Raw genomic sequence first — 25,271 nt, 5'->3', positions numbered from 1 at the left:
TCGGGTCCGGCGTCAGCCTGCCGTTTTTTTCCGGCACGGCTACCACCGGACTCGTAATGAGGCCCCATGTGTAGGAAGAAATGCACTATTGTTTCCATCAAGATGAGACTATTGTGCTGTACCAAGAGCCAGCAACAGTTTACCAGGCATGGCCATCCAAAGAGCAAATTAACATGTAAACATGCAGCTTACATGCATAATAAAATGGCTTAAGTTACATGCACACCTCAAATCTTCCAACCAAGCAAGGTCCCCGGATGCAACATGCAGAAATACCATGCACTGATCCATTTGCCAGATTTGTGGAGGTTTCTTCAGCAAAACACAAAAAAAAGCGCATGCATTACATCACATGTTATGTATTCTGCATCCAACCCCCTTGCAAATTCACCATGTATCCTTACATTATTTTACAGACTTCTCACATCTCATTTCCTTCAGAGCACCGCCACAACACCCAGGGAGAGTAAGAGAAATTGAAATGTAGATATGAACGTGGCTTTTGACTCTGTGAATAGGTAGTTGTTGTGGGAGTTACTGAGAACTGAATGTCTGAGGGAAGGGTATGTGGAGACTCTTGAGGCACTTCACAATGGTAATGGGGCAAGAGTAAGATGCAGACTACATGGAGAAGATACGGGGTGATTTTCTGTAGGGAAGAGTGTGATGACTCTCACCCTAAATACCCTGGTCTGGAATCATTTAAAGTAGTGTCACCAACTAGATGTGCACAGAAGTGCAGGACCTGTTTCTACACTTCGCATATTTGCAGACAACACTGTTCTACTCACTCGCATAGAAGTATTGGTGCATACAGTATTGGCCACATTTTTTAATAACTTAAATTGCAACAAACTGGTTGTTAATTAGTGCATGACAGAGGTGTAGCCAGGATTGTCTAACAAGTGGAGCCTGGAGCTAATGTAGTTGAGCCCACCACAGTGACATTAACATTTGTAAATGCCCACACAGCGCTAGTCATGGGAACAGTGTATGGATTAGAACAGAGAAACGGGGCACCCATGCAAACTGTCTGCATGGAGAGGCAAATAACCTTTAGTCTGGACACCAGATATGGATTTGGGATTTCTGGGGCCTTCCTGGGCCCGAAGGAGTTCCAATTTAATCACGCGTGGGCAAGGAAGAAACTGTTAATTGGGAGAAGATTGATTGGACATAGAAAGCAGACTGTGAAAGCCATGATTAGTTATACAAGTTGCTTGGGAGCTGGTATACCACACCTCCTTGAATGGATTACACCCTCAATGCGGTTTCCAACTGCTGATATGTATTGCGCATACATAACAGTGCACACTTGACTGCCAGTAAGCGATCCTGGTCAGGAGGGCCTCGGTGCAGAACTTGAAGCGCACATGAGCACATGAACGCTGCAGATCAGGGACTATTGCATGGTCGATTGCTGTTGAAAACACATAATTTTTGTTACAAAGGTTTGATTATGGTTTGAAACAAATGTAAAGGGTTTTGTGGGGGAAAGCAAGGGTGAGAACACAGGTCATAGTTACGATTTAGCTTGTAGGATTCTCTGCTTGGTAATGGAGCTAACCATATATGAGAGACAACAGGGCCCCGCGATGATGAGTAGTGACTACCACGGGAGGAGGCAAAGACTACTGATGAGCCACACAAATGTTGGCAATGGTTGAATGTGTGCCCTAGAACATGTGAGGTTAAATGATTTCACCAAAAAATGCAGACTAAGAGTTTATCCAAAGAAGGTGTGGCAGTGGTAGCATTCAATCAAGCAATACAGCCACTTTCTGATAACCTTAGTACATTGATTAAGACATGGGACAGACGTGGATATGGCTCCTCCTACTCTACTTATGTAAAAGGTGTGTTGTTTTTCATACCAGTGGGCATTCAATTGTTGATTAACTCAACACAACATGATTCAGAAGAGAGATATATGATTGTACAGGATACCATGGCACGTAGAGAGGTGCGCCTTATTAATTCTTATGCACCCAATGTACAGGTTGATGAGTACATGTGCCTTGCATAGACAGGCTCGCTGAATATGGGTAATTGATTGCAATTTTTCACTTGCCTCTGTCCTACACAGGTCCATGACGAAAACAGTGAAATAAAGAGCTTCCCGTATACTGAAGATGGATTGGATAATATACATTTGACAGTTATGGAGGGCTACAAATCTGCATAAGCTGGGTTATTTGTTATATTTGAACCCTCATGATGTGTAATTGAATGGTGAGCAATTACAAGTGTGCATTCGGATAAACTATCTAGGGAGTGCACTGTCAGATCATTCACCCTGTTAATGTGGGTACGCATTTGTGGAGGTGTGGAGGTAGAACAAGAATCCTGATTTGGAAAGTTAAAGTAGAAGGACTAAGGGACAACAAATACAAAGATATATAGGGAGAAGAAATAGTCTGGTGTTTTGAAGTAAATGTAGCTTAGTTAGGGATTTTAGTGTGGTATGGGATGCCCTTAAATTGTGATATGGAAAATATATATGTTGGGCACTTGTGGAGTGAGGGCATCCCTGAAATGCACAATTGAGATAACTGAGAAAGATATAAACTTAATTGAGAGTGGGAAAGAAGGGTCGGTTGGGAGAGAGGGGGAGTTGCACAGGTTGAGAATGAGCTGTATGGGGAACTGGAAGGCATTGGGCAACCACAATTATAATACACATGTGAGCAACTTAAATAGAGCAACTTAAATGGAGGGATATAAAGTGGGTAGGTTTTATAGTCCATCAAACTGCTTTGACTATATCATAGTCCTTTTCCTTGCTCCCAATCCTTTTGTATGTGTAGTCATTCTTTATATTGGGATACTTGTACAGTCTTTCTTCTTCATTGTAGTTTATTTCTTAGTCCTTCACCATCATCCAAGCCCCAGTCACCCTTGTCATCCATTGTAATCCATTTTTGAAGTTCTTCTCCTTATTCCTAAATGTCCATGCCTTTACATTCATGCTAGTTCTCCTTCATATTAGTTATAACTTATCCTATCTCATCATCATAATCCGTCTACTTCCCTTTCATCCCAGTCCATCAATGGAGCCTTTCTCCTTTCTCGTATTCCTTTATCTTAGTTCTTCAGTTTCATCCGAATTCTTAGACCTAGACCTCCTTTATCATAGCCATTTTCCTTGTGTTTAGTAATTGTTATTATGTTTAATCCTTAGTCCTAGTCCTTATGTTTCAACCTAGCCCTTCATCCCAGTTATTCTCCCTCATCCTAGTCCTTCATTCTATACAGACTGTCCCTCATCTTACAATAATTTTACACTTTATGTCTCTCTCCTCTCGACACTTAAACGTTTCCATCTATTTTTATGTATGGATATGTCCTTCTCTCTCACACTTTCTCTCTCTCTCTATATCTCACTCTCTCTCTTTTTCCTTTTCACTGTCACGCTCTCATTCTATCTCTTTCCATTTCTTCTGGGGAGTGCTGTGCTAGTTGGAGTAGAAATTTCAGAATAGAGAGTTTGCCTTAATGCTAATGCACAATGGTGTTAGCAGCACTGGAGCGACTCTTGATGCTAATATCATGCCAAACTGGACTTGTTATGGTGCAATGGTTTTCTAATATGTCCCATTGTTTTTTGAAATATGATAAACTGTACCCTAGTTCTAATACGTGTAACTGTATACTTGCACTGATGCAAAGCTTCTGTAATCTGGCCCCTGGAGTTTCCATGGCCTTATAAACCTTTATTGATGTTTTACATATTTTTTCAGTTTGTGCCTAGTATGTGTGAGGGGTCAGAGATGAGAGGCAGACACAAAGTTGTAATATTCTCAACATCAGATATCTTCATTTTAAAGATCAGTCTGTGTCAAGTTGTCAAAACCTCATAAACTGTCCTTTATGTCAAAACATATTAATCTGACCCTCATACTAGAAATGTTCAACTAAGGGTGCAATTAACTATCTTAAACTTATACTTGGCAAAAGTGTTCAAAATCAAAACAAATAAATCAATCCAATAGAGGTGAATTTTACCAATGTGTACTCCTTGGATGGAGAGGGGAGTTCCCTTCCCCCGTATTCAGGTAAAATGGGGAAAGTGCTTCTTCTAAATAACAATTTCTTGAGGATAGCAAAAGGTGTCTTTCCAACAATAATTCCTTTAGAATGGTGAAAGTGTCTTTTCAAACAATAATTCCTTCAGGATGGCTTGAGGATTGCAAAATGTATCTTTCAAACAACAGTTCCTTCAGGATAGGAAAAGATTCTGTTTCATGCAATACGTCTTTGAAGATGGCAGAAGTGTCTCTTTCAAACAATATTCATTTCAGGATGGCAAAAGGGTCCTTCCCAAATAACTATTATTTCAGGATGGCAAAAGTGTCTCTTTCAGATAATAATACTTTCAGGATGGCAATGTGGCTTTTTTCAAACAACAATTCTTTCAGGGTGGCAAGAGTGTCTATTTCAAACAATAATTCCTTAGGATGGGAAAAACGTGTTTGGTATACTCTTCAGATCCCCTTAAATATTCCCCTGCCAGGTGTTTTGTTGGGTGGATTACCTTATACACTCTCCTGCCAGGAATCCCTTTTCGGTTATGTAGATCCCCTGGTATACTTCTATGCCAGGTAAACCCCTACAATGTGTTCATGGCCTGGTGTGTTCCTTTCACCAGGGCTTCTTCTACAGTTTCAATATCTTCAGGATTACCTGTACACTCTCCTTCCAGGAATTCCCTTTTAGGTTAGGTAGATCCCCTAGTATACTCAAGAAATGTAGAATAGGAAAAAATTCCAGGACTCAGCGCCACCAGTTATACGGTCATTTAATTGTGTTGTATTGTCACACATTAAATGGTAAGGTAAAGCCCATAAGTGATAACATGTTTCGGCTCGCTCTGAGCCTTTTTTCAAATCTGGTCCGTATTTCGATGAACCAATCCGAAACACTGTATGTCAATGTAGTGGTAACATGGTTAGATCCCCAAAACTGAATCTTAATTCAACGAAAAGAAAATCACACGCGTTGGCTTTACTACCGTCTGGTTCCAGAGACCTGTGACATCCATGTACTCACAGATACAACTTCACATCAGTAGCAGTTTCTCTACTTCTTAGCTTCGGGATTATAAGGTGTCGCCCTCCAGAGCAGCTTTCCTCAAAGCCAGATTTTTCATTTTCCCCTAGTATGCTCCCCTCAGAGGTATCTCCCCCTCCCCAAATGTTCACGTGCCTGGTGTGTTCCTTTTTACCAGGACGTCTTCTCTGATTCAATGTCCCTTAACATTACATAGTTGTTTCACTTTACTGTGTTTCTATTTCTTTGAGGTATGACTACTTCCAACTTTCCCCACATTGATATCCCACACATGAGGACTTATTTCTTTACCATTTACTTGTTCAGGATTATACTTGCTCCAACTTTCCCCATATTGGCATTTATTGTATGGAGACTTGTTCAAGTTCTGTGTTTGCATTTCATTTTTTTGATATTTAAATACTGTGTATGTTTTGTTGGCGTATATGCCTTTCGGTATGCCCTGGGATCCCCTATGGCTTTGGGTGTACTCACCAGTGTTTTGTAGTGTCCCCACCAGGTGGCACATCATCTTGATGAGGCTTCCTCTCTGGGACAGCCTCCTTTACTCTGCAGATCTTCCTCTGCCTATCCCCACAGCTTCCATTTCACCCGCCAGCTTCTCTCTGTGACCGGGATCAGGGACAACTGCTTCTCATTGTGATTGCATTTCCGGTAGCTCTGTTGCTGCTGCTGGTGTTCTTTTGGTCCTCCATCGATTCCTGCAGTGTCTCTCCTGGTCTTGCGCCATGCTGGTAAGTAGCAGGGATGTTTCATGCTGCTTTCAGGACTTGTCTGACTTCTCGCTCTCCTTCAGTGTGGTCCTCTAGTGTACCACCTTCCTTCTCCTACTTACTCTGCATTTTGAGAGTGAAAGGCATTTTTAAATGTGCACGCACTCGTGATCTTTCAAAACCGCTAGACCGCTCATTTAGAATGCAGTTTTCTTCAATCTGCATAGACTCCTCACTCCTCTTTCTTATCTCAGTACCTGTACCCTCCTGGGAGTTGGAGTTCCACTACTTTTTAAGATGTATACAGTTATATTCTTTAGAATTGTAACCTAAGAAAACATTTGAAGCAGGTTAGTGTTTAAGGTATGATTGATATCATGACTGGGATGATTTGCAAGAGTGGGATTCTGGGTTTTCCTCTGAGAGGAAGTCATGCAGTGACAACAAGCTATTAATAAAGTAGGAATTATGAGGTCTTCCTCTCTGGAATGTGAAGAATGCCGGGTCTCTCCTGATGCGGTCATCACTTTCCGCTGACAGCCGTCTTCTCATATGCTATCCTCCCTCATAATACCACCCCCAGGGTCAGGATAAGGATCAGGTAGCAGCTGCCAGATCCTGGCCACATAGGAGGAGCTCCTTTTTGGGGAATCAGGGACGACTCCACAGGTTTCATCACATATGGCTCCTCGCAAACCATATAATTGAAGCAATTAGAATGTTACCCCTTTGACAAAACTATGTTTTGTTTTTACTTTACCAAAGTGTGGCTAAGTTTTTTGAAAAATATTTTCCTGGATATCAACACCTCTTCAACAGACCCATACATGCTGTTTTTTTGGTCCAAACATATAAATCTACTTCTTATGAAAGGAGAATATTGTATAATCATGCATTTGTATTTTAAATTGCATGCAACCATCTCATGTTAATTTAATATAATGGTGTTCCTTCTATGTATTTGAATAGGAACAATAAAGTAGGGTGTAGGATTTGGATGGATGGGGAAGAGAAATAAAAGAAAGAATGAAAAAAGATTATAATGCCACAAATGATGATAGTCTAATGCAGTGGAGATCTCCAGATCCAGGTGATGGAGGTGGATGGCGATGACACTTTTAAAGCAGTCAATCCAAATGTTCACTTTGCCAACCAATGACTAATTAGGTGCTAGGTCACAGAGAAAGCTGTATGCATGGCACAATGTACTTAGAAACAGATGTATGTTATCCACTGGGTGAATAGAGACATTACAATGGGTTATTGTGTTTTTTCCTTGATGTGGCTCAGTCTAGCTGGGAAGTCCTGAACCCAGATTGACGGTTGGCGTGTATTATGGGAAATCTGTAAAGATCATCTTACAGAAGTAAGTGGTTTCATTAACAGTGATCGCATGAGTTACACAACATGATTGGTTTGCTCCAGTAAGAGGTCTTTCGATAGGGAAATAGTTGTATCAGTGATCATTGCTTCAATTGTATTTTGATGTTCAAGAATGAGCACGATGTGGTAACTATTTGTGCTGAAGCTGGGGATGATTTAAGAGTATTTAGCCATGTACATGATATTCCATTTCTTTTACTACCCATCAATAGTCAAACACCTATTTTAAATAAATTGAGACTGAAGAAGTTATCATTCATCCATAAATAGAATTTACCCAAACACATTGTTATTAATATTTGCCTGTTTCCATGACTTGATTTGCAATCAGAGGTGGATTTGTATGCCATTCATTAGAGTCCACTTGGAGCTGCAGCTCTAAACATAAGATCACATGTTCAAAGGGATACCTACAGAGTTACAAAAGATGTTCATTGTGTTTCCGAAGGAACGGTTGGGTCCATTTTATCACTATGACCAATATTGTTATATAACCCCGCCCCACTCCATCAGTTGCTTAAGACAAAATATGTCTGCAAGGAGTGTTAGAGCTGTTGGACAGTCATAGCCAGAATGACATGGAGGTTCTTGTGAAATTTGAAATGTGTACATGCAGTTCGTCTTGCTGTTGTGAATCATGTTCAGTGTTCAAAAAATAGAATGTGTTATCGGCCATAACTGCAAAATTGTCGAGTCACTTCACTTTTCAAGAATATTTGTGGGGGTACGGTAAGTTTGGCCTTCAGCTGGCACTATGGGTTTTGCCTTGAGTTTCTTCAGGAGATGTTGACATCAGGGATTGGGGGTTCTGGAGTCTGGGGCCTCAATACCTTCAACTCTCTCTTCCTAGATATCTTCCCTCTCGAGCTCTTCACTCATCCACCTCCAACTCCCTCAGGGTCAGTCGCTTCTTCAATCAATGAATTGGTGGCAGAGCTCTCTCTTCGGCTGGGGCCTCCCTCTGGAACAGCCTCCCTGCCTCCCTGAAACTTGAGGAGAACCACCTGCGGTTCCGGAAGCATCTGAAAACCCTCCTCTTTGCTTCGGCTTTCTCTCCCCCTCTCCCCTGCTAAAGTCCTGGCTGTTACTGAAACTGCACTGGTTACCTGGCCACCCATCTTATCTTGGGCCCTAGCCCTGCCAGATGTACGCCTGCACTGCCTCCCTGGCAACCCCTGCACCTCTGGACTGTTTTCTGTATCCCTACAGTTCCCCCCACTAGCACTTACGTTCTGCACTCACCCTGCACTTGCCACCTGCTGGCCGTTTATTTATCTTGTTATTCTATTATCCCATGCACTGCACTCCCCCCCTGCACTTGTCTTCCTCCCCCTTCCTTTGCACTTGCTCGATCTTGCCTCGTTGCGCTTTGAAACTCTTGTGTATAGGCACGTTATAAATGCCACATCATATCATATCATACACCATGGAGGATGGATTCATTGCATCGTGATGTTGAGAATGAGCTATAGGAATAGCAGTACACAGGTTTTGGAAGGGACAACCTTTGGTCAGCTTCCTTCAACACCTTGCTCTCCACAAAGGTTAAGTGGATTAATAAAGACCTTGGATGAAATAGTTGTTAGAAAGATATGCCTGGATCTGGCCTTTTTACATCTGTACAATTAACACTTACAATGTTTTTAATTTAATGAAAGATAGTAATCAACTCTTTTAAAACAATTTAGTTGTCAAAACATCTGATATGAAATGGGCACATTAAGGTATCTCATTAAAATGAGTTACTTTTCTTTCAGTAACTCCTTCTCGCCCAGTGTCTTATCTTAACAATATTATCCAAACCTAATATGTAACAAATCACTTAATAATGTTCAACTTACCAGCAAAAAGTAGTGTAAAAATGAGAGTAAGCTGATAAACTGCATGACCCAGAATATTTTTCATCATAGTGCGTGAAATTAGTGGTTTGTTTCTGCCATAGGGTTTTCGAAGAAGTAGAGCCTCCGTTGGTGGTTCTGTAGCCAGAGCCAGTGAAGCAAACGTGTCCATGATTAAATTTACCCATAACATCTGCACAGCTTTTAGTGGTGAGTCCTGAAGAGAAAAACAAAATCTACATTTCAAACATTTGCCCAAAATATAAGTCACTTCAAAGATATTGTGTTACAGAATGGTATTGCAGTGTAGTCTGTCGGATTCAGTTTATAGGATAATGGCACACATGATTTACAGAAAGACAGTTGTGGAATTCTACTGAGGAACATGGGGAGAGTTCCAAAATGTTTATTTTTTATTTTTATAAATCTCTACCTTTTCTCCATAACCAGGCAATACAGAAGAGTTGAAAGTGGTATAGTGTGTGGGCCACTCTGCCTACCATAGCCCAGAAGAGACTCCAACAATCTATCGGTGGACATGTCATATTGCGCCCTCATCACTGGGAATCCAGTGCTAAGGCCACTGCAAAGAGCTACAGTCCCATCAAGAAAGATTGCTCCAAGAGCAGGCTTCCAGTGTGAGCCCTGGCTCTTCAGTTTTCCACATGTGTAGGGAATCAGTTCTGGTTGGATTGAAACAGTAAAAATGATTTTGAAATACTTGCCGTTTTCTTTTCACCTTCTTGATTACAGACCTTGAGAAATGTACTGCATGTAGTAAACACAGCTCTTCTAGAAATAAGAATTCTATATAGGAATTGATTTATATTACACCTCCACCCAAAAACTGGGCGTGATTATTTGAACGACTGCCTTCCTTGACCAAACATGGAAAAATGATGGTATCCTTCAAATGAAGGGCTAATGTTGTGCTGGGGGACTCCCAAAGAGGGAGAACATGTGGGTATCTCACCATGTTTGCTCTATATTTGTAACATGGGACAGTAGTGGTGTGACCTGCTCCTGTGCTATGTCCATTTCCATCACCCCAACAGGGACGGAAATTGGTGTTTCAGGGTGCCAAACAATAGCATGAAGATTTGCCGACAGTGTGGTAAAATGCTGATACTGTCTAGACGGTCAGATGTAGCAACAGTATTTGTCACACTGTCGATGTGAGAATACACTATGCAGGGTTCCTAATGATGCCCAAAAGTCTCAGAGATACTTTCAGTGGAGTTACACTATTGAGGCCCCACGCCCCAGAAGGCCTTGCGGACAATGCAGAGGGTTTTGAACTTAATTCTTGCAGCCATTGGGAGCCAGAGCAGAGATTTCAGTCCTGGAGAGATACGATCCATGGGCTTGAAGTCAAGGACGAGTCTTGCAGTCCTGTTCTGAATGAGTTGCAGAGGGCGGAGAGTAGAAGCAGGATGATTTAGAAAGAGGCTGTTGCAGTTGTCCAGCCTAGAAAGAACCAGAGCTCTGGAGACAGTGAGCTTTTGGGGGAAGATGAAAGGAAGAATAGCTCGGGGGGGGGGGTGCAGCTGGTAGTGCGACTTCTTAGAGCCGTCAGAGATGTGAGGAGAGAAGGAGTGTGTGGAGTCGAAGATGACCCAAGGTTTTTAGCCTCACAGGTGGGAGCAGGAAGAGGGCCAAGAGAGGCCGGCCAGAGAGCGACAGGAAAGGAGGGAGCAGGTGTGCAGATGAGGAAAATCTCAGTCTTACTTGCATTAAGGCAGAGATCATTAGTGGCACACCACTCCTGGATAGCAGACAGACAGTCAGAGATGAGAGAAGGAGAAGAGGTGGCGGAAGGGAGCCTGAAAATGAGCTGAGTGTCATACGCATGACACTGAAAGTTGGGGCAGAGAGCGGCAATGCAGTGGGCAAGACGTGCCAGGTATTGGTTGAAAAGCCAGGGGGAGAGGTTAGACCCTTGGGGAACACCACAGGGAGATATAGAGATAGAGGAGAGGAAGAACCCAAGTTGGACCTGGGGGGGTTGATTGGAGAGGAAAGAGGCCAGCCAATCCAGGGCCTGATCAGTGATAACCGGGTTATCACAGAGATGATTGAGCAGGATGGCATGGTTGACCGTGTCAAAGGCAGAAAGATGTCAAGTAAGATGAGGACACAGCAGCTATTGGAATCAAGGTTGGAGAGCAGTCTCCATGCTTATGGCAGCTCCGAAGCCAGACTGATGGTCATGGAGACAACCAACGTTTTCTGTGTGAAGATTAAGCAGGGAGATGGCCAGCTTTTCGAGGAGTTTGCCCACAAAAACAGTGATGGCTATAGGGCAGTAGTTAGCCGGGCTGAAAGGGTCGACTGAGGGTTTCTTAAGAAGAGGGTGCACAAGGGAGTGATTCAGGGGGGAAGAGAAGACTACAGTGGCAAAGGAGTGGTTGCAGAAATCAGCCAAAGCAGGAGCCAGGGTGTCCATGTGGTCCTTGATGGTTTTAGAGGAACGTGGGAGAACCTGTTTTGACAAGAATTTCATAGATCAGATTTGACTAGCAACCTTGTATGGGGAGAACAGGGGAAAGGCAGAGAAGGAGGGAGGAGAGGTGGCCACAGTAGGGCCAGAGAAAAGCAGGGAGTAGAGGGAGGAGGAGGAGAGAAAGAGAAAGGACAGGATGTCCTGAGTTTTCGAGATGAAATGAGAAGCCTGGGGCATGCAGAGGGCCTGGGAGGGGACAGGAGGGATAGAGACTGCAGCAGGATTGGGCAGCTCCTTGCAGATTTTAAAGAGTTTAGCCGAGTTGTTGGATGCTGCAGAGATGCGGGCTTGGATGAGGGCTCTCTTCTTGGTGCGGACAGAGAGCCGGTATTGCCTTTGGAGCAGGCGGCAGGTCAGTTTGTCAGAGGACTTACAGGAAGCACCTCCATTCCTCTCAGCCACCCTGCACTTGCATTTAAGGGTGACAAGGTCTGAGTCGTACCAGGAGTTGCACTTGGCTTTAGGCTTCAAGCGGATACTCATGACAGGGGAAAGAACATCGAGAGTATCAGATATAGCAGAGTGGAGCATGGAAAGGGCTGTGTCAGGGTGTGAGTCGGCCGAAGGGGGAGGTGGGGTGAGAACATGGCAGCAAAGGACTCAATTGACAAACGTTTCATGGGTCGGATAACCAAGAAGGTAGGTGGCAGTGATGGAGATGGCTTAGCCTGAGGGGTGGAGAGAGTGAGCTGGAAGGAAAGGAGAAAGTGATCACTCCATGAGAGCGGAGTGCTGAGAGGGATAGAAAGGGGAAGGTCTGTAGAGATCAGAACATCCAGAGTATGCCCTGCGGAGTGAGTCGGGCCAGAGGGGAGGATAGAGAGTGAGGGAGAGTTGCAAAGGTCGCAAAAGAGTCCAGAAGAAGGACAGGAAGCATCCATATGGATGTTAGTCTCCTAGAAGGAGGAGTTGAGTGGTCGAGACCAGGAGGGAAGAGGAGAGGGCCACCCACTAAGAGAGGACGAAGTAGATCTGACCAGGTGCCCGATATAAGGTAGCCACAGTAAGGGAATGGCTAGGAGGGAGAGACAGCCTGCAGACAAGGCATTCAAAAGAAGAGTAGGCCTGCATAGGGATGACAGATGAACTTTGTACACTTTTAATTGACCAACAGTTGGCTCTTGCAGATGTTTTGTTCTTATTCAATCTATGAGCAATGACCCACATTCAGAGCTTATCCATGTAACTCCCTCTGTGCTTATTCCTTAAAATATCATCCTGTATTCTCGGCCAATCTTTGCTCATTAACAGCTCTGCACACAGAGCTGTTATGCTGCGTCTTCTGATTCTACAGCCTTAGTCTGTCTCTGAGGTAGCTTGGTTAAATCAGGCACGAGTCAGCATACATATTCCTATCATGGCCTTCCTAACCACGTTATATATATATATATATATATATATATATATATATCGTTAAGACATGGAGGAAGGAAAAAACCGCACTCCAAGCATGGGGTATGCCTTTATAGCAAGCCTCTATATGTTTCCTTTCTACCTTGCAATGCTGCGTATTTACAGTTGTTGATCAGTAAGTAACTTCATCATCTTTGTAATCATGTTTACTTTAGCTTTTAGGTACAAGTTTCCCTTAGTGCTTCAGTTACGTTGTTACTGTTAATTATTTCCATATTGTTTCAACATATGTTCATATATCTTCTTTATGACATCACTGCACATTCGTCATGTTTCACTTAACGCTCTATAGTGGCCAATGGTGCATGCTGTTATTGTTCTATGCGGACTCCTTCCACTGGCTCAATGTGAGGGTACATTCTGAGTGGTTGTCTGGGTGCATAGCATCTCTCATACACTCGATGCAGATTTGGGAACAACACAGGGGGTCCCATTTACTGCTCTTCTCCGACTATTCCAGTATGACAGCAGTGAGGGGGCGGGAGCTAGTGAGAAAGATTCTAGCTGCCCCTCTTCATTAGCACACTATAAAACTAGCCCTGGTAAAACAAAAAAAGTCTGACTTTGTACACGTAGAGCATAACAAATGTTCTAAAGCACCCCCCTGCGAAAGAAAAGACTTACCCAATAAATTTGAAAAGCCAAACCTTTTGGATTTGCCAATGTTTTTTTAATACATTTTCCTCTGAAGAATTTCCCTTTCATGCCTAAGCTCGCTATTTGCTCCATGTCCTAAATTATTTTTAATTTATTGGACCGTCACATATCATGAATGCTGCAGAAATCAGTCAGCTTTCAATGGAATACCGATGGAGCCCAGCTGTTTTTTTTAAATAGACACTAAGGCTTTCGTCTTGTAATTCATTTCATAGTTTCAGAAAGGTTGAATTGCAAAGGGTTGAGAAGAGAACGCTGTGTGGATGGGCAATGGTTGCGAATAACCATGACCTCTTATAAAGGGATGCAGTCATGAATGTACTATTATATTTATAAAACAGCACCAATATAATTGTGGGAAAAACATTTGAAAACCCAACCCTTCTATTATACAATGAGAGAGTAAAACAGGTCATTTGGTCCAAAAGCCACACCTGACACAGTGCCACCTAGTCATTATCGAAGGAAGTTCCCCTCCAGATCACATCCCTAAAGTAACACATTGTGGGCATGAAGCCATTAAAAGAAATGCTTCACTTTCTACTCACTTGACATTTATATCATTGTTTCACATGTCAATATTTTTACATAGATGTATCCACCTAAGACAAACCACTCACATCGATGTAGCAACCACATGTGTTGTTGTTATTATTATTATTATTATTATTATTATTATTATTATTATTATTATTATTATTATTATTATATTTCATATTAGGCACAGCTCACCCATAGGCCTCAGTGCACACAAAAAAAACCAATCAATAGACAACAAAGAAGGGGTAAAGAATGCCGAAGGAAAACTCTATCAGAATTAAAGTAGTGAGTTTTTAAAGCCCTCTTAAAACTGAGCACATTCGGTACAGCACAAAGTGCAGGTGGTAGATTGTTCCAGAGATCAGGAGCACACACATCAAAGCTGGTTCCTCTGAATGTTTGTAGTTTGAAGCAAGGATGACAGAGCTTGTTTCCTACATTGGTTCTCAATGACCATGATACCGAAGCATCACACAGTCAATCGACTTCTTGGAGAATTTCCTTAGTGACATTTGTGTGTGAGTGTAAGGATGTTATCAGAAAATCTGTGATGAACACGCTTCCAGTGAAGTGATCTTCTGGCTTCTGTAATGTGGTCTGTCCTGCTCAATCCAGCCACTGCTCTTATTACAACATTTTTGATAGTAAGGTCTATAAATTGGTTTATGATGTTCCAGCCAACCAGCTGTTGCAGTATTCAATTTGAAAGTTGACCAGAGCACTAACTAAAAAAAGTATGCTTATTGGCAGGTAAAAGTCTGTTTAAACAACTTGGTGGTATACCTGCACGATGAAATGTGCTATATGTTTTTCCATAGAAACATTGAAGTCAAGATAGACCCCCAGGGTCTTGACAGACGGTACAACTGGGATACTACAATCAGCAATCCTAAACTGTCAAGTGTATTCAGATGCTGAGCTGACCCCAGAGTAAGCAACTCCGTCTTGTTGTCATTAAGTGCGAGGGGGTTCATGGCCATCCATGCATGAACCAGCAAATAGGAATCATCTATAATAAATAAATCAGAATCATAGTTCCCACTCAGCTCATCTTCGGCGCAGACAGTATACTTCACCCCAGCACTATCAAGAAGGTCAAAAAGTGGGCAAGTATAAATATTAAAGAGCTTTGTGGAAAGACAAGACCTGTGTGGCACACTGGAAAGGTGTGAAACTGGGGGTGCTTTGAAATCCTCATTTGAGACCCTTGATAGTCACGGGCCAGGGAAAGACTCAACCAAGACTGTAGCAGCATCTCAGCAGTTAGTAAACTCAATTAGCATCTCAAACACCAAAGAGTGCTCCACAAGATTGAATGATGCAGACAGGTCGAGGAGCATTGGCATGGCAGTCTTGCCTTTATCAATGATTTCTACAAGATTTGCCCTTAGGTCAAGCAAGGCCGTTTCCATACCATGCGTGTTGGCGACATCCAAGCAAACAATTGCTTTCAATGTGCTCCTGAAGCTGCAGGTAAGCCATCCTGTCCAATATCTTTAGAAGAAAGGGGATGTTGGTAATTGGCCGGTAATTACCTGCAAACTCCGGATCAAGCATCTCCTTTGTTAAGAGAGGAGTTACCTACACCTCTTCCAGGCCTATTGAAACCATTGCTGTAGAAAATAAAGACTTGACAATATCAGTGATTAGCAGTGTAAGACAGTTGTTAGCACCTTTAATTATACTTGCAGGGCAAGAGTCCTCAATGCAGGAAGATGGCTTAATGATCATTCCCACTGGTGCTCACAAGTGTGGCAAGTTGGCATCCTTGTGATTGGAGAACTGGGGCAGGTTTACCAAAAACGTTCTATATTTATTATATGTTTAGCAAATCTCCAATGAGAATGCAGTCACTATATCCTTGAAGGCTGTTTGTCGTCGGCTGATAACGCTTTATACAAAATGGTGGTCACAGTGAGACAATAACTTTAATCTTATATGAAATAAAAATGCAAGCCTTTCTCTTAATGTCTGCACATCCTCAGTGATTTGATCTGTTACTCTGAAATTGCAGTGAGCTTCCAGGAATGACTACGTGGAGCAATGGTTTTGATTGTGAACTGAAATTGCCAATTACATGTGCAACCTAAGATAGCAACAAACAAGGAAGACACACACTCCTAAATTGAACCCCCATTGATTTAATGCAGAGATGCATTCACTTTAACGCTGCAGCTGAACATTGTCAAACATAAGTCAAATACTCATTGAAGAGAAACATTATCACAAGCTGAGCTAATTGACAGGAGTAAACAGTAACATTGTCCGGCATGTCCTTTCATCCAAGATGGTGTCTGTAAATACAACTCTAAGTTCAGCTGGAATAGCCCAATGGATTAGAGTAGCCAATTATTATGGATCGAGGTCCTTGTTATTGTATTCTCAAACTAAGGAGTTGAGTATAAAGGAGTGAAAAAACAATGGGCCTCATTACCCGGTAGGCGGTGAGGCATGGCGCTATTAGCGCCATGGCTCATGCCGGTAAAATACCGGCACCGCCTTGGCGGAAAGGGGATTTACCGCCCCATTCCAAGGTTGGAGGGGCAGTAAATCCCCTTTCCACCATTGCCCTTCCCCATTCCCATTTCTGCCCCATAGGGCTCTATGGGAATGGGGAAGGCGCTAATTACGGCACCGCAATTTTGCGGTGCCGTAATTAGCTCCGAGGTCCCTTAGCGGGTTGGATTTTAACGCCTGCAAAAAGCAGGCGTTAAATCCCCCAACCCGCAAAGGGACCTCGTAGTAAGGCGGTAGGGATTTACCGGTACCAGTATTTTACCGGTACCGGTAAATCCCTACCGCCATCCGTGTAATGAGGCCCAATGACACAAGATTCATGAAAAGAACAGATCCTCTTTTATGCAATATTTGTCAACTCCTTCCCCAACATACCTAGTTTCATCTGCTTCCATACAATTGCAAATACTATAACAGAGCTATCTTTCTCCATCATGTTGCAGTTGATTGACAATAGGGCCCCTCCACATCCATCAAGAAAGAGCACTGGCAGAGAAGTAATTCACAACACTATCCACTAGGAATTCCATTTTACTGGGATTTAAACTACTGAGTGATGGGACGACCAATCAACACCACATTGTCTCGGCTGGTAATCTTAATGACACATGGCCAACCTCAACAAATAAAAGCACAAGTAGAATATTTAGGCACCGTCTAGAAACCTATTAAATGATGTATTCAATGCACAGAATTCCAGACGTGGGACCAGCTAACAAGGGCTCTATCATTGCAATCACCACAGCTTGCAATCTATCTTTTCAAAAAGCAGGACTTTAAGGCCATCAAGTTCCTGTCCCCTTAGGTAACATGTTAATTCATATTTCAAGATTCATAAAACAACATTTAGAAAAAAACCTAAAACCCATATGAAGGAGTGTTCGTGTTTGAAGAAGTTTACATTACAGCATACATTAATAATGTTACAGCACAAGATGCTGAAACCTCAATAGAAATCCTTTTTAAGCGTTCATCTGTGTTCAAATATTGCACAAGGCAGGAAATGCACTACAGAGAGGCGTGGCACTTGGCCTTTCCTCATTTTTCACCTGGGGGATGCATAGGCACAGGAATCCTGGTGGAACCGGGTCACCATGCACATGCGACCCGCGTGCATAGCGCCGGGCATGATTTCTGTCAGACGTGCATGCTCCCGCATCAGACACCTGCAAAGGTGAGCGCCATGGACAAACACCACCACTGCAGTGCCTTGCAGCGATTTGATTTTAGCAGATGGTAAAAAGGAGGAAGAGATCTTGCCTCTCTGCCATCGTAAACATACGGATTTATGCAGCAGCAAGGAGCTTTTTAACACTGACCAGATTCCCCGCCATGGATCCCTCTCATGCAGAGTTTCTACTTCAAAATGGCGACAGGGTGGCAAAAAAACCAGAAACATTCGCCTTACTGGTTTTACTACATAGGCACTCGTCTACCTCAGAATCAAAATTAGGGTGGAAAAGTGCGTACTTTAGCAAAATATTCGATTATTTACCGTCAAATTTCTGGTTGTGCTTACGGTGTATAGCTTTGCTTTACGCTGCCAAGGATACTTCATTTTCCAGTCTCCATAGCTAAATGAAAAATGATGTTGTTTTTGGCATTATTTCGGATATCAAACATAGTTCGATTCATTTGCAACCGTACGTCAAAAGTGTGCTGGTCTTCCAAATGCTCTTGTCACTTAACTTTGTTCATTTTAACATATATTTTATGGAAGTGTTTTTTTCAATTGTCACTGAAGCCAGGTAGTGTTTTTAGGCTTAAACTGATGACCATAACATCTCCGAATGATTCTTTTATGAAAATGTATCAAATTTAGAACAACACTTGCAGGAAACGACTTTATGTTGTCCCATTGTGGCTTTCATATGTGCGGCTTCAATTAAATCCTCCTCTGTAGCCACTAGAGGGCGCTGCTTGCCTATAGAAGGTTTTACAGAAAGGCAATGTTAGAAGACATACCTAACGTAGAAATAATGACAAATATGTAATTTTTTGCCTAAGGTTTTTACCTTTGATGCTAATCTGATGGTGGCAATTAGAAACACGACCAGAATAAGGAGATTGGCTAAGCCCTCCGTATAAGGGACCCTCTCGGTCATTATAGCATAAGCACTGTACGCCTCTCTTTTACATGGCAGGTTCTATGCAGCAAATTAACAGTCTCATTTCTTCAACCACCACAATGTTCGGAAACTTCCTGAGTGCATCATGCAATAGAAGAGGGACTTTGAACGTGTTCAGTGAATCACCCAGCACCAATGAAACATTGCAGGAACTGTGACTGCTGTATGAACGGTGGCTACAGCTGAGTAACACAGCAGGTGTCTGCACCATCGCCTGACAGCAGCGTTCATGTGGAAACTCGGATTCTTAATGATTCGGTAGCCCGTGTTTCAAAGCCTCTGGTATAAAATACATATCAATCAATCAATCAATCAATTCATTCCTCTATTTCGACCCTGGTGGATCATAAAAGTCACATACAAAAACAACATCAGCGCAACACAGGTAAAATGTGTTCATACACAGCGGGTACAATTCAATTTAAAATATAGAGACGTTCAAATATAAATGTAAATATAGCTGTAAAAGACCTTGTTAGGGGTCCTGTAACAATGGATCTCTTGCTGGTGAAGCTAAAAATGTAGATCTCTTTTTCCAAGCCCGCAACTAAAAGTCCCAAAACAATAACATGATATTTCACTTTCTCCCACCATGCAGAGACACAAGGCCATTTTAACCGTTCTCATATCCAATTGCTTAAAAAGTAGTGACAACCAGTTTATCCTTATGATGGCATAGGCTGGCCAGAACAGGATAAAGTGTACAGTGCAGAGTGCTCTCTTCTTCGTTATGACATAAGAGACACATTGCTGGATTACGCCAGGTGTGCTTTAGACTAGCCAAGGGTAATATACCAATGCTCAGTTTTCATATATGTGGCCTTCATTAACTTCCCATGCATGCTATCCAGATAACTTTCGAAGCCTGGGGCAATAAGATAGATAGGGGGCCAACTAGCTGAGCTTATCAGCTTTGCTCTGGACTCTCTCTTCCGTAAAGCTGGATTCACCTTTTTGAATAACATGTTGTAATTTGCTGGGATAGATTCCGTGTGCAGCCAGTATCCTTCCATCCCAATTGCAACAGCTCCTTTCTTATGGTTCGAGCCCAGGGTATATCATGCCCTCCCGGGTGAGTCAACACATCCCTAATGGCCCTTCTATAGTGATCCAAATGACCATTTGACCATACTCTGGCCCATAGGGTTACTGCCTTTGTTCTACAGACAAAACCAATGCCCTGTAAACCCAGTTCCCACAAAACCAGGATCATTGGCCGGCACCCTGATATGGACTTACTCCGTCACCGTCACCTTTACCATGCCTAAATTGCACAGGCCCCAGAGCTCGGCCCCATAGCAGGCTGCCTGCCATATCTGGCTAATAAAGATCTGTAAAATGACACTAATTGGGCCTTCCCCATGGGCCTGAGTAAATCTGAGTACAGCCCCACCACACTTAGTCGATGTTAGGCCCATCTGTCTTATCTGATTAGTTCTGACACAGGTGGCCATCACTCGGACCCCTATGTAGTCATAGCTCGTTACCTGCTCGATAGTGCCACCACTCAGTCAGAGCCTCAGGATTTTCCTGTCCCTTTTTTTGCTGAATACCATTGACTGTGCTTTCTGCTTGTTTATTGCAAGGCCATTTTCCTCAAAAAAACTTTCGAAGGTTGTCAGTTGTCTTTGTGAGAGGAGAATCAGTTGTCCGTAAATAGGAGGATGGATATTGGTTCGCATGCAAGGGATGGGGCATCATTCTGCTCGGCCACCAGGAGGTCAATAGCCCCATTGATAAAAAGACAAAACAGGATGGGTACAATGGCACAACCCTGTCTTACACCCACCTCAATGTTAATTCTTGCAGATGTTTTTCCGTCTGATGAGTACCCAATTGTCGCCCCATTATTTCTATAAAGGGACTGTATGCCTCTTAAAATACCCATTGAGATACACTTTGGGTATTACAATTTCACTCTCGGTACACTGTCAAATACATTCTTCAAGTCCACAGAAACTGCGTATATGTTCATTGATTTTAGTGCCACATACTTGTCCAAGATCAACTGGAGCTTCAGTACTTGGTCCAATGTGCTGATACCGCACTGGAATCCGGCCTGCAGATGTTGCAAAGCCCCCACCTCTGCGCTCCATGCCATTAAGTGCAAAAGGACCGCCTTGGCACCACTTTGCCCTCTGCATCGAGGAGGGACATGGGTCTGTAGTAAGCTATACAGCCCCCATCCCCTTTCTTAAAGATGAGGACCAGGATTACTTGAGTCCACGAGTAAGGGACCCTATTGGCTGCCATTAAGACATGTAGAACTTGTGCAAATATGGTATCCATATGGCCAACTCCTGCCTGTACCACTCTGTCTGGACCAAATCTGGGCCTGGTGCTTTCCCCGTTTCTGCAATAATAGGGCAGTCTCGATATCACGTGTGGTCAGCACAAGGGGAACAGGATCCCCATCCCAATACCCTCCAGAGGCAGTGCCATGGTCCAGGTGAGAGGCCTGGCTTGCTGCCTTGTCGAGATGCCAATGTGTTTGACCCCGGCACCCTCTGGGATGCTTTCCATTGCTTTATTCTGGGTGCTGCTATTCCCTACTTCTAGAAGGTGTCAAAAACGTCTAGAGTTGCCAGACTTGGTGGCCCACAGAAGGTTGTCCCAGAGTTCGTCCGAGTATGCCGCTTTCTTGACCTTGAGATGGTTGCCATACAGTGCCCTTGCAGCAATCACTTGGCCTGCTCGATCAATGCCCTTTTAGCAGCCTGGCACTCATGATCATAACATAGGGTGGTACAAACCACCCTTCTTTGGATCTTGGACCATGGTCGACTCATACCTTTCCCTATGTCATGCATGATTCCTTTGTGCACTTGGAGGAGTTTGTCAGCATTGTTAGTCTCACTGCTACAAACAAACTCAAGGAGAGGCAGAATGCTTGCGTATATACCTGGTAGTTTAGTTTCTTGGTCTAGTAGGTGCCACCTGATGGGAACCTGGCACTGCCCCTAGGCTCAGTAAGGATCTGTTTCTACCCATGTGCCTCTCTCCTTCCAGCAAACAGTGAACCTAGTACAGAGACGACAATGGGATTGTGGTCAGTTTCTCACATCTTTAGCACACACAAATCTTGCAGTTGACCCCAGGATTCCACATTCACTAGGATTTAATCAATTAAAGTACACTTGGGGTACATTCCATAGTGTTAAACGGGAAATCATATTGTGCCGCCTTCTAATATATATTGGCCTAAGCCTAGTCTCTCTGCGAAGAAAACCACATTGCAAAGTTCCGATTTTAGATCGACTTTGGCGCCATTTTAGGATCATCCACCATTTTGAATTCTGTTTGTATGTAATTCTCTGTTCTAAAATGGTGGACTGTGTTTCCAACTTGTAACTGAGCCTTCCTGACCTCTCTGCCTAGTTAATGGTTAGACTGTCTGAGGGCCAAATGTTTAGACTAGGTAATGAGACCTTGTCCCGAACATGACTTGTGGTCTAAGGACAGTCTGCGCTATCAAGCCTCATCCACGAACACACATCGAAGACTATACTGTGTAAATGTCGAGCGTGAACACTGGCAGAACTGCATTGTGAAGGGATATGTGCTAAGGCTTACTGCTAAATCCAGTAATACACTTTGCCATTGTAACCTGTTTGTAACGTAAACCAAATTTAAACCGTGTGCATATTATTGTATGAGCCTTAAGTGAACTCGGCACAAACTCTAGACCACAGATTATTAACTTACAGAGGGGCTGGTCATTATTACTAAATTGTATAAATAAGTGAATGTCCAGATGTCCAGTACCTCTCACTCCTCACACTGAAGGGCTGGTACTCATTGTGATGTACTGAGGGCCAGATAGCTATCTGAATTTGTGTCTTTATAACTGCGCAGTAGAATAAAGATCTGTGAATCTTTATAGCCCGTGTTTGGTGTATTTTCTTTTGTGGTACTCAGCCTCAAATTTTCCTTTTGCTTTTACAGATGGCGCCCGAATAGGGACCCTCAAGATTGATGCCATCTCGTTGAAGGTTGACACGGCTATCGGACCGGGATCGGACAGTGAAAAAGGGGGCCCCTTTCTTGGATGAGACGCGATACCTCAACAGTACTGCACAACCCGATCCCTGGACGGTGAGCCCACGGTCCGAGACGGCATCTTGACGAGGGTCCATATATCGAGGTGGGCAGTTTTGCCGAAATCACCAACCACGTGGGTCCTTTGTTGTCCTTTGTAATCCGAACGGACCTCCTTTGTCCTTTGATCAGGTGAGTCATGACCCCATTCTTAAGTATCCTGATAATTTGTTTTGACGCATTGTTCTTGAAAGTACAATTATTGACCAGGTAACACCAGGAATCTGATATGCCTGAGAAATTGTCTGCCTGCTTCAGGGCGTTATTCCGCAGTAACAGACAATCTTTGGAATTTAGCCATCTGGCCCCACAGGAGGGGTCTCCGGCGTGTACTATGTACTATAAGTACGGCATTAGTAGTATAGTGTTTAATGATATTTAGCACAGACAAACTAGACATGATTCCGAAATTCAGTGGCCAACCAATGGTAGTTTTGAAATTCCTTGTATAGAATATTTGGAGTCTACATTATTAAAGAAAAAGGCTAGACCTGCAGCATTTGATGTATTACAGAATTGGAAAAAAGAAGCTATGCAGCAAATTAAAAGTAGAGAAAAACATGCGCGCCGTCATATGTCCAACGCCGAAAAAGCGTTGTTATATGATCAAAATAAACAGGCTGAGTCAGTTAGGAATATGGATAGGGCTTTTCAGCTTGGTATTCATAAAATGTACCCATCTAAAGGCTTTCATATGTCTGATGAGTTGATTGACAAACTTCTAAATGAACGAAGGCCTGGTGCCATTGCGCCACCTCCGTATGTACCGATCCCTGCTGCTTTACCTCTTCCTGCTGTCGTTCCTCCTCGCGTAGTAATTCCTGCTCCTCCGATCGTTCCTCCAGTTGTTCCTCTTCCTCCGGTTGTTCTTCCCCCTCCTATCGTTACGCCTCAACCTGCACCTCCGCCTTTGCCTACAGTTACGGGTCTGGTGGATCTGTCTTCTGCACCAGTGATAGCACCTTTGTTACCGATTGTACCAGATTTGTCTACTCTTCCTCTTCTGAGTAATTCTGTCCCACTTGTAGTTGATAAGGAAGCAGAATCAAAGATTGTAACTCGTAATACTATGTCTAAGGAGAGAAAGCGCGATTTGACTGCATGGGCTAGACAGTGCATTGAGAGGGGTGAACAATCTGATGTTTTTGCCACACTCTCTAATTTAGAAAGTTTACCTGAGAAAAGTGTTTTTATCAAAGGGTTGGGAATTAATTTATGTGAAGTGTGGAATACATTGGATGATATAGGTCTCCCACAAGGGTTGCGGGATCTGAATGTTTTAGCATATTCAAGAGATACTGCGGAGAAAGTATATGAGCACGTCGAGAGGGTTTTTAAGTATAGAAGGGAGTTGGAAAGGTTACAGAATGAAGAAATTGATGGTGGTAGTTTGAATGCTATTTTTGTACAGAAACGGTTCCTTCCTTGTAAGTCGATGAATGAAGAAAAACGCACATGTACAAAAGATGCGATTAGATGGATTTCAGACATGTTGATATCTCCCGTAGAAGTATATGACACGTATAGTCAGTATACGCCAGAAATTCAGAGGAAAGTGATACAGGTCATGGTAGAATACCTGCAGGATGAATGTATAAAGAGAAAGATTTGTTGCCCCGCAGTATTATTGAATATCTATAAGAGAGCTTTTCGTCTGACACTCCTTCAGCTGCCTTAGCGCTTGATTTAGCTCTGTTGCTCAGTAAGCGTTCAGAGTTTCCTATCTCTCAGTTGCCTATGAGAGAGGTTCCGCCGACATTTGTCCCAAAAGTTGAGGTTCCAGCTGATGCCGGAACAGGTGCAGCTGCCTATGACATTCCTGATCATTATGTCTCACAGTTTGTTCATGTCCCGTTCTCAAGACAGGAAGTGAACATCATTAAACAATCCATTTCTGATATAAAGAATCCGACAGGGTTCTATGAAGAAATAAAATCTGTCTTGCAGTTGTCAGTATTTACTCCGAGTGATATAGGTATTTGTTATTTCCCGTGCTCCTGCCTATTTATTTGTGGAAAGAGATTAGGACTGTGGACGATGTACCAGGGTTAGGGGACACGTGGGATAATATAGTTAGACAAGATAGAGAAAGGCCAGCTGGCGAGAGACCGCCACACGTAATGCTGACTTTGCCTGATAGAATAGACACGAAATTAAAAACTATAATTCCTGAGAGAAGGATTATTTGGGACAAACTTACTGCTTCTGTCCAAGGGAAGTCTGAGGGTATTACCGAATTCTTTAATCGGTTTGAACAAATGTTTTCAGATATCAGTGGACAAGATTTGAGTACAGAGTCTGGAAAAAGATTATTCGTAGATACATTTGTGCGTGGATTGTTGCCAGACATCCAGTCGCAAATTTTGTCTTCTGAGAGCGCTTGGCAAGCTAAGTCTCAATCTGAAGTATT

The 25,271-nt window shown here is 43.0% G+C and overlaps 1 protein-coding gene across 17 annotated transcripts in view; it reads right to left on the bottom strand.

The window, feature by feature from the left end:
• ATP2B2 (ATPase plasma membrane Ca2+ transporting 2) overlaps positions 1-25,271 on the bottom strand; it is a 2,164,916-nt gene that overhangs the window by 118,962 nt on the left and 2,020,683 nt on the right. For all 17 annotated transcript variants that reach the window (XM_069643898.1, XM_069643899.1, XM_069643906.1 and 14 more), the window contains one exon: positions 9,008-9,221. In XM_069643898.1, the coding sequence (XP_069499999.1) occupies positions 9,008-9,221 (214 nt within the window). The remainder of the gene's footprint in view (positions 1-9,007; positions 9,222-25,271) is intronic.

Source organism: Ambystoma mexicanum, chromosome 2p (assembly GCF_040938575.1).
Source record: "Ambystoma mexicanum isolate Mex_15411 chromosome 2p, UKY_AmexF1_1, whole genome shotgun sequence".
Lineage (NCBI taxonomy): Eukaryota > Metazoa > Chordata > Amphibia > Caudata > Ambystomatidae > Ambystoma > Ambystoma mexicanum.
This window is presented reverse-complemented; position numbering and strand designations above follow the sequence as displayed.